Source organism: Ornithorhynchus anatinus, chromosome 10, assembly GCF_004115215.2.
Source record: "Ornithorhynchus anatinus isolate Pmale09 chromosome 10, mOrnAna1.pri.v4, whole genome shotgun sequence".
In the NCBI taxonomy this organism is placed as follows: domain Eukaryota; kingdom Metazoa; phylum Chordata; class Mammalia; order Monotremata; family Ornithorhynchidae; genus Ornithorhynchus; species Ornithorhynchus anatinus.
Genome location: NC_041737.1, coordinates 13,568,888 through 13,579,239, shown reverse-complemented (window position 1 = coordinate 13,579,239; position 10,352 = coordinate 13,568,888). Strand labels below are relative to the sequence as shown.

Here is a 10,352-nt window from a genome sequence, read left to right as displayed (position 1 = left end):
CGCCTCCCAACTCTGTTACACTGTACTTTCCCAAGCCCTCAGTATAGCGTTCAAAACACAGTAAACACTCAAATACCAATGACTGGTTGATAAGGAAGCTTGCTATTATTCATTTTTAGTCACAACAGAGCATGCGGCTTAAAGCTGTGTAGCCAGGGTAATTTAGTTGTGAGATCTGTATCCTCGTCTGTACCTCCTTTTAGGCCCCGGGGGTCTGATGATTGTCAGTTGCGTGCTGCGGGTGTTGGGAGCCCTGGGCCCACCCTGTGGGGATGCCTTACATACATCAGATAGATCCAGCGCTTTGAACACGGCTTGGCACATAGCAAGCGACTAGCAAATGGCATTATTATTATTCGCCGATGGCAGGAGTCTTGACAGGCTCAGCGGAGAGCCTAAGAGTACGTGGATATACTTGCCTCGTCTGTCCAGCTCAACTTCCAAACATATCAGTTGTATTTACTGAGCACTTACTGTGTGCAGAGCACCGTCCTAAGCGCTTGGGAGAGCACAACACAACAATAAACAGACACGTTCCCTGCCCACGATGAGCTTACAGTCTAGAGAGGGAGACCTTTAGAGAGACCCAGTGAGGGAGAGGCCGGCCCACTGCAATTTGGACCTCCAACAGACTTTTCTGGCCTCTGACAATCTTTGATTGCTTTGTAGGTGACGGAAACTGAAGTGGAACTCAACCCTACACATTAGTTCACATTTCCTTTTTAACATTGGCCAACGAGAAGGAGGAACATTTTAATGGCTCGCCCACAGGAAATTGCAGAGTCACCATCAGAAATGGGGTTGGCATCCGCGAGTCCTCGAATGGATTTAGGCTACATTCTTCCTCAACAGTATTAACGGCTATTCTGTAAAATTGGTGATCTACTAAGTATTTTTTTTTTTTTTTTACAAGGGGGTCCCACATCAGAATACGGCGTGCGAAGAAAAGACCGAGCTTCCGTGCCTGCCTTAAATACTTCATTTATAGGAGACTGTTCCCCGTGTGTTAAATCCTCTGTGAGTGAGAGCTTAAAAATGACAAATTCCTTCCTTACTCAATGATGCATTTATTGGTTCCTTATTCAAGTCTAAGATCAACACTTTAGAAAAGCATAGTAACACGGTATTGTAGAGAGGAACCCGTTACTTTCATATAAGCAGCAATTAGTAATTAAGGATGTAAGTTTAATGAAGAGAACCTTAAAGAACTCAGGTAGTCTTTTCGAATAAACTAACTAGAGCAACTTCAATTTCTCAGAGGCAAATGAACAGATCTATCAATCTCTTAGCATGTAGGAAATAGAACTAACATTCCAGGTGAAATATCCTCAGAAAGAGAAGATGCAGTCAAAGGTGTAAAAGAGAAGCTACCCACCATTATTTTGAAGCCTAATGCATCAACTCAACTTACTCAGCAGGTCCATGAACTGCTACTTTTAGTCAAAATATTGACCAAAAAGATTTACACTAGGACCCTGGGAGAATTTCCGGTGCCTCGCACATAGTAAGCCCTTAACAAATACCATAATTATTATCTTTATGATTTCCACCATCAAGGAAGAGCAGTTAAGTTAGAATCAGTTGGCCCAGGTGATCTGAGCCTAAATGTTACACTATCAAAATACAGTAGACTCCTATAAAATGCTGTAAATCATTTTCAACATCCTTGGTATATAGATGTAAATGCACAGAACTTCAACGAATACATCTATAACAGATAATGATGCGCTGAAGACATTTTTACAATATTTATTAAGGTAATAAATTTATAAATTCAGAGACTCAGAGGCACATAGTTTAAAAGGCCAATACCATGGGAATAATGAAGTCAATGCAGAGAAATAGGAATATTTATGAACAGTTACAACCAGTACAAGATAAAAAATGTCACATCCCAAACGAACCACATCATAGGAGTCATTCTTCAAAATTACCATGATAAAAAGTTATTTCCTTCAAATAAAAATAATTCTTCCCGCCTACCGAGCCTAGAAAATCCTATTTACAATTAACTGTACTTTATTCAGAAGTATTACGTTGTTTAACTCAGCCTCTTCTATTTGGCCAATAATAGTACTGTAAATATTATATTTACAAATGCGCACAATATTTGCTCTTCATGAACTCAAAACGTACTTAAAATCAAATTACAATAGAAATGCTTTAGTGGAAAATGTATTTTTTGGGGGGCAGGTGCTTGGGAAGAGGTTCATTTAGTATCAAGCAACACTAGGATCAATACTTCTGATAAAACCAGATAGTCACATGAACAGTTTTTCATTAAGGTTTAAAATTTAAACCTGGGTTCATGGATTTCTTCAGTCCACTTTCACGACGCTGTATATTTTGGTCACAAACCAAAAACATGCAAAGAAGCCAATTGTTCCTATAATTAAAAAAAAAAAAAAAGAAAAGTCAAGAACATCAGCATTTTCCAAAATAAATTTCTGGGAAAAACAAAACACGACTAGATAGCGATGCATATAGAAAGTCTTGCATCATCAACCACTGCACTATGAAATCTGATCATGATTGAAGTTAGCAGTGTGGCTCAGTGGAAAGAGCACGGGCTTTGGAGTCAGAGGTTATGGGTTCGAATCGCAGCTCTGCCACCACTTGTCAGCTGTGTGACTGTGGGCAAGTCACTTAACTTCTCTGTGCCTCAGTTACCTCATCTGTAAAATGGGGATTAAGACTGTGAGCCCCATGTGGGACAACCTGATTCCCCTGTGTCTACCCCAGCGCTTAGAACAGTGTTCTGCACATAGTAAGCGCTTAACAAATACCAACATTATTATTATTATTATTATTATTACCATGAGCACACTGGGGGTTTGTAAGCACTCTGCAAAACACTACCACCTGTCTACAGAGTTAGGGAAGCAGATCCGGGAGAGCTGCTTTTTACCTGAAAGCAGTTTATATTGTGTGTGTGTGCATATATATATACACAAATGCACACCCACACCCACATATATATGTGTGGGTGTGGGTGTATATATATATACACACACATATATATATATATATATATATACACCCTCAATCAACGGTATTTACTGTGTGCAAAGCACTGTACTAAGCACTTGGGAGAGTTTAATATAAGAGTGTTGGCAGACATATTCCCTGCCCACATCCAAACTGGAAACTAAAAGCACTGAGTTTGTACATTTCTACATCATCCAAGTTTCCTGGAGCCAGGTGTTTTCCACAACACTCTTTTATTCCTGCTGAACTGGTGATTGGCAGGTTTAGATTTCTGATCTGTGCTCTTTTTAATCAATTTTCACTAGACGCCTTTGAATGTTTGAGATGTGACACTTCAGGATGATTAAAAAAGTTGAATTCCACTATGCACTTTGTAGGTATCTTTAAATTAGTGGCCTAGTGAAAAGAGCTCAGGCCTGGGGGTCAGAAGACCTGGAGTCTAATCCCAGTTCCACCCCTCGCCTCTGTATGACCTTGGGTAAGTCACAACTTCCCTCTGCTTCGATTTCCTCACCTATAAAATGGGGATTCAATATCTGTCCTCCCTGATTAATAGTCCTCGACATGTACTAAATGTTTAAACATAACACGGTTAGAAGCAGAGATAGCAAACACTGAAATTTACATGCTAAGACTGAATTATATATTGAAAACAAGAGCAGCAAGACCTGAGAAATGGACCTTCAAACTTAGACTCTGGATGTTTAATAGAGTCACTGAGTGGGATACATCGTTGCACCCGGCTGTGCATCACAAAGATCTGTCACCAGGCTCCCGGCAATGTCCCCGCTGTGTCTGCTCAATGGCCTGGAATTCAGTTAGAAGCAAGTGCCTAAAACACGGGCTCGTCTGACACAGCGGCAGGGCACCATCGAAACCCTTTCTGACGTGAGCCCGTCATCGGGCAGGGATTATCTCTATCTGTTGCCGAATTGTACCTTCCAAGTGCTTAGTACAGTGCTCTGCACCGAGTAAGCGCTCAATAACTACTACTGAATGAATACTGACATTTTTAACAGATGAGTAAGTAGTAGCGGAATCGTTCTGATAGAGATGCGGCATGGCCTAGTGGAAACAGCACAGACCAGGGGAGTCGGAGGACCTGGGTTCTAATTCCCGCTCCATCGACTGTTTGCTGTTTGCTGTGACTTTGGGCAAGTCACTTCTCGGTGCCTCAGTTCCCCCGTTCTCCCACTAGACTGTGAGCTCCATGAGGGACAGGGACTGTATCCAATCTAATTAACTTCTATTGCTCAGAACAATGTTGGACACAGAGCAAGCATTTAAATACCATAAACATTAAATAAAACAATATTTTTTTCTTTTTCTTCCTACATTCCTCTGTCATCAGAGATTAATGGGCCCATAGGGGAAATATGGGGCAAGTTGTTGGTGTTGAATGAATTAATTTGGGGTTAGGGAACTATCCTTAAGGATAGTATGACATTTTAAAAGTCTGAATATTTCACTATCTTCAGCTGGACATTCCCTAACTCCCAAAGAATGGCCCAGCCAAAACAAGCAGTGAGATGTGTTCTGGCAAAAAAGGATGCATTTGACAGCATTCAGAGGGATTGTGGGCTGCAAACCACTGCACTGGCTACAACCCTATGAAATGTCACATCAGAGTGGACATTTCCAAGAAATGGGGTCCCGCTGATTTTGAGAGAGAGAAGGGGACAGCTTCCAAGTTTCTGCTTTGAAAATTGGTAAATTCACTCTCTAAACTTGCATCGCTTTTAAAAAATGATCTACTAAAATGCTGCAAAATCAATTCTATCCCTAAATAATAATGATGATGATGGTATTTGTTAAGCCCTTACTACGTGCAAAGCACTGTTCTAAGCGCTGGGGGGATACAAGGTGATCAGGTTGTCCCACATGGGGCTCACAGTCTGAATCCCCATTTTTTACAGATGTGAGGTAACTGAGGCAGAGAAGTGAAGTGACTTGCCCAAAGTCACACAGTTGACAAGTAGCTGAGTCGGCATTAGAACCCATAATCTGACTCCCAAGCCCGGGCTCTTTCCACTGAGCCACGCTACATAAACCCAAAGGTGACTAGAGAACTGGAAGCAGCTAAATAAAACCACGAGAGTAGAAGACGTGTTTCCTCGCAGCAGCTGATTTCAGCGAGATTCCTCTCTCCACTTTTCCTCCCCAGGATTCTCTGGAAATTTCTGAACCGGGGTGGAGGGGGAGGAACGAGAGCTACAGGGACTTCCATAAAGCCTTGGTGACTGTTGGCACCAATCTGTTTAAGGGGGTCAAACCAATGGAGAGAAACGGAACAATTCCAGTCTTTGAGTTCTGATCCCTGTTAAGGTCAAAAGGGAAAGTTGGGGGGGTGGTTTAAAAGAAAATGAAGATAAAGAAGGGGGATAGGGATAGAATTTATTCACAAATCCCTCAAAATAGCAAAGTCCGTACATCATCAGGAAGGTGACAGCAAACTACATACAGGTAAGTTTGGGAATGATATAAAGCAAGGTCAGTATCTGTTCTCCCTATTACTTAGACTGTGAGCCCCCTGTGGGACAGGAACTGTGTCCGACCTGAATATCTTCAATCTTCCCCAGTGCTTTTCTATAGTGCTTGACCCAGTAAGCGCTTAACACCATAATTTTTATTGTTACTATTATTATTGGTATTGTTAGGGCATTTTCACGCATGGACCACTACTCAATTTAGTCGTGGCCACTTAGGGATGTCATAACAATAGAGCTATTAGAAGACACGGAGAAGGACAAGAACAATCAAAGAATGGGAACGTCACCGTTTGAAGAAACTCTGAGAGTATTAGGACGCTTTGGTCTGGAAAGGCACAGGCCGAGGGGGACTATGATTGAAGTTTACAAGACCATGAAAAGTTTGGCCAGGGCGCAAAACGAGTTGCCGTTCGCCAAATCCCATAACTCCAAGACAGGGGTCATTCTTTAAAGCTTGAGAATGGTAGGTTCAAAACAAACAAAAATGGAAACATTTCTTCACACACAGCAGGTGAAAAACATATGGAATTCATTTACCTCATGTGGATGAATTTCAAGGACAGCAACCAATACACTGAAACTCCCATGATCCAAGCGCTACGGTTGATGTGAGAATAATGCTACTTGTGATATTTAAGAGCTTACTAAGCACCAAGCATTGTACTAAACACTGGGGTACAAACAAGAAAGATAATCAGGTCCCACATGGGGCTCCAGTCTTAGTAGGAGGGAGAACAGATATTGAACCCCCATTTTGCAAATGAGGGAACTGAAGCACCAGCGAAGTGAAATGCCTTGCCCAAGGTCACAGAGCAGACAAATGGTGGAGCCGGGATTAGAATCCAGGTCCCCTGACTCTCAGGCCCACACTCTTCCCACTAGGCCACACCGCTTCTCTAATACAGAGTAGTCACATAATAACAATATGCACTCTATTTATTAAGTGTTTCCCACGTGTCTGATACACTTTGCTTAAGCACTAAAATAGATGCAAAATAATCTGATCAGATACAGTCCCCGTTACAAATAGGGCTCACACTCTAAGAGTGAGGGAGAAGATTCTGAGATGAATGGTCCACTGGTGTAATCCAGTAATGTGCATTCGGAATCTCACAGACACTCCATTTGGTGGCTGGAAGGCTTACGGATACTTGTCCGCCCTTTTCAAGATTCCTTCAACCTTCCTTCACTTTCTAAGGGGGACACTTTCATTCATCGGAATTCGACAGGGCCTATCTGGCTATTAGTTGGCCTCCATGACAACCTCTGGCCTTTCACGTGAGGTGAAAAATCCACTTCCAAGTTGCTGAGAGGCAACTTCCATCATGAAATTTGAGGGTCAGAGGAAAAAGAGATACTTCTTAAATGAAAGGAGTTTGGGAATTTACCTGTAAAGAGGAAGAAGATCAAAACCATTATCATGGTGTAACCAAAGTACAAGATGGTACTTGCTGTCCCTGTGATTTGCAGTTTCGAAAAGAAATAGTGTATTGCATATATTAGGAAATAGACTGCAGTAAAGCCACTGGTGAGGAATGAACGCCACTGCCAATGGTAATCCTGAAAAAGAAAAACAGAATGATCATGCTGGTAGAGTAATGTTTTCCAAGTTAAAGGAAATGGGATATACGGAATGAAGCAGAGAGATTGTTTTTAATCCCCAAACTCTGCTCAAGCAAAGACTATTTGGCTTTTAAGCATTTCAGAGAGTCTGCTATGAAACTTTATGAGTTTTTGCTTTACAACCAGAGAATAAGAAGCTGGAGGTGGGGAGATTACTGGATACTGTTTTAACCTTGGGGAGAATTTTTTTTCCTCCAATAATCCCTGATCCAGGAAATCTCTGCGAAGGAGGAAGCACCAGTGGCACTTAACCATGGACTAGGTGATGGGTCAGCTACTTGGCCAACATTAAGTGGCAGAAGCTGCTAGTGGAGAAGCTTCAGGTGGAAGGGCGGGCTAGGGAAAGAGCAGGAGGTTCCAAACCTCTGAGTTGAAAGGATGGCAGAGGAAAAGAGAAAGGGAAGGAAGGTGAGGGGGGCGATGTACTTCACTGTACTTTCCCAAGGGCCTAGTACAGGGCTCTATACACACTAAGCATGCTATAAATACCACTGATTGTTTGGGTGGGGGACCCAGGGTGGAGAGAGGAGGGGGAAGCAGCAGGCACTGAAGAACAGAAGCAGTACAGCTAAAGTGAGTCTGAAGAAACACACAAGCTGGGCTTTTGGGAGGTTTGACAAATAGTGCATTTTTTTAAAGAAATGAATGGATAAAAACCTCCCAACTAATTTTTGCACTCTGATCACCAGTGCTTCTAAAATTCTACTGCAAACTCTTAACTGGACCAGGTTTGGTCTGTTGTAGCATCCTGTGCCCAACTGGGGTACAAGAGTGGTCTTGGACATCACAGGCTGACCCCAAATGGATGTGGATCCTCTCACCGGATGTGGAGCTCACCACTGGACGAAACGAATTCAGACTAGCCAGGGCCCTACTTTAAAACGTTTATGACTTCCTTTGTCCTGTTTGGCCTCATGTCCGATGCCCATAGTCATCGACGGATAGTCTCCTTTCCTCCAGGTAGAGCCCGGGGATTGAAAGACCTTTACTTTCCAATCAATCGATGGTATTTACGGAATGCTTGCTGTACACAGAGCGCTTAACTAGTTGTTTGGGAGAGTGCAAGGTGTCGGCAGAGTTGGTAGGAACGTTCCCTGCCCAAAATGCCCGCAACTTAAATGAAATCTAGCTGTTCTACTAATGCTAGGCTATTCTGTATTTGACGGTTTTTCGTTGGGCCCAGCTTATTCTTCCCAGTGAATGACCTATACTGATTGAGAAGAGGGAAAGGTTAGCCATCAACCACAGAAAATCCGGCCCCTTCACTAAGGCCTTTTATCAGAGTGCAAAAATCACACCAAAATGGTATGAGCTAAATTCCACCCATTGGCTTCTGGAGAAATTACCAGCAGCGGAAGAAATATCCAAAGAGTCCAAAGTACACCCAAGAACAAGAAACTGTGATAAATATTGCTATATAATTAAGAAATGGACTTAAATGCTTTCAATGTTTTTCCATACATTAGTTCAAGAAAATGTATCATTATCACAAATTCTATTTTAAATTAACATTAGGAATGGAAGAATGACTTGGCATCATCCATTTAGTTACTAAAAATAGATGCTTTAATAGCGATTTGATTTAGTTAGAAATTTGTCTGAAGCAAAGGACCTAATTTCCCCTGTAGTATCACTTTCAAGATCATGTTTAAGAGCATAGGGGAACATTTGTCTATTTAAAGTTGTCTTTTTCCTGAATTTAATCCAATTTCCCACCCACAATTCTCATTCCATTTAAAATAGACCATTTTCTGGCTAGGCATTTAGCCCCCCCTTTTCCTCAGCTCACCTTCCCTTCCAGGTCACCTCGACTCGCTTCCTTTGCTCTTCTCCTCCTCTCCCTGCCCCACAGTACTTATGTATATTATCTATAATTATATTTATTTATATTGATACCTGTTTACTTGTTTTGATGTGTCTATATCTGTAATTCTATTTATTTCTATTGCTGCCTCCTTACCGCTTTCAATGTCTGTCTCCCCGCATCTAGACTATAAGCCCGATGTGGGCAGGGACTGTCTCTCTTTATCACTGAATTGTATTTTCCAAGCACTTAGTATAGTGCTCTGCACACAGTAAGCACTCAATAAATACCACTGAATGAATGAATGAACGTTTAAAATCAATTCTGTACAACACTGCCAAATAACAAGTGCTAACTGAATTTGTAATTTTCCTTTCTGTTGCTTTTCCATAAATTCTGACTAACATTTATTTCTGGTATGGTCTCATCAATGCCACTGATCACAGCTCACTTAAGTTCTTCCTAGCAATAGGGAGCACCCCTGGTAAGTGTTACCTGAATTGGGATGTTGCATATTAATAAAGAATGATGTTGCCGATACATACCTCAGCACAGAGATGGAAATAGCAAAGCAGTATAGTTGCTTCGGAACATGTAATAACCAAAATTATAAACACCAGAAATAGAAAGCCAAACATGTAGTACATCTGATGAGACCTGCAACCACAAGATACGGTTTTAGGAAAAACAGTCTCCCCACCAAAAATCAGATTCCTTACACAATACATTTAATGTTAATCTATTCATTTTCAATTTAGCCTGAAAACACTGGGGAAGTGTAGGTGTTTTCCCCTCCAATGTAGAGCAAAACTCCAAGTAGGACAACTGGCTGAAGAAAAAATCCATCTTATTTAGCGTTTACAGTGTGAAGCTCTTGGGAGAGTACAATATAACGGAGTTGGTAGACATGTTCCCTGCTCACAAGGAGCTTACAGTCTGATCAACTTTTTTAAACTACACAACTTATTCTAAGTTGATCTTAATTCAAGTTTTATATACTGTATGTACTGGCATAAATTCCCCAGGCTGAATTTGGCAGAGGAAATGAAAGACGATTTTTTTGTACCACACAACTGTACGCAGAGACTGGAATGGGGGAGATGGGAGCAGAAGGAGAAGTGAGTTCCTTAAGGAGGGAAGGAAGAACAGAAAAGTGAAGCTGTCAAAACACAGCAAGAGGGCAATTAATTCATTGACTGCCCATTTTATGCAGCACTGATGAGAATGTAATAGAAATGAGAGGCGGTCTCTTCCCTTATTTCCCCTTATTGCTAGACTTCATTCTGATACGCTGTACTGTACTCTCCCAAATGATTACTCTAATGCTCTGTGCACAATAAGTGCTCAATAAACACCATCCACTGAATTAGCCAGCATAATGGCCCCACCCCAATGTTAGAAAAAATGTTATAAAAGGTAATTTTGTAAGCAATATGGTAATTAAATTT

At 41.5% G+C, this 10,352-nt stretch overlaps 1 protein-coding gene across 1 annotated transcript in view; it reads right to left on the bottom strand.

The window, feature by feature from the left end:
• Positions 1 to 1,047: 1,047 nt before the first annotated feature.
• Positions 1,048 to 10,352, bottom strand: part of TM9SF2 (transmembrane 9 superfamily member 2) — a 31,898-nt gene continuing 22,593 nt past the window's right edge. Inside the window, exons 15-17 of the mRNA XM_029073343.1 lie at positions 9,450 to 9,561; positions 6,866 to 7,037; positions 1,048 to 2,386 (exon numbers count right to left, since the gene is read on the bottom strand). Coding sequence (XP_028929176.1) covers positions 2,319 to 2,386; positions 6,866 to 7,037; positions 9,450 to 9,561 — 352 coding nt within the window. The 3' untranslated portion in view covers positions 1,048 to 2,318. The remainder of the gene's footprint in view (positions 2,387 to 6,865; positions 7,038 to 9,449; positions 9,562 to 10,352) is intronic.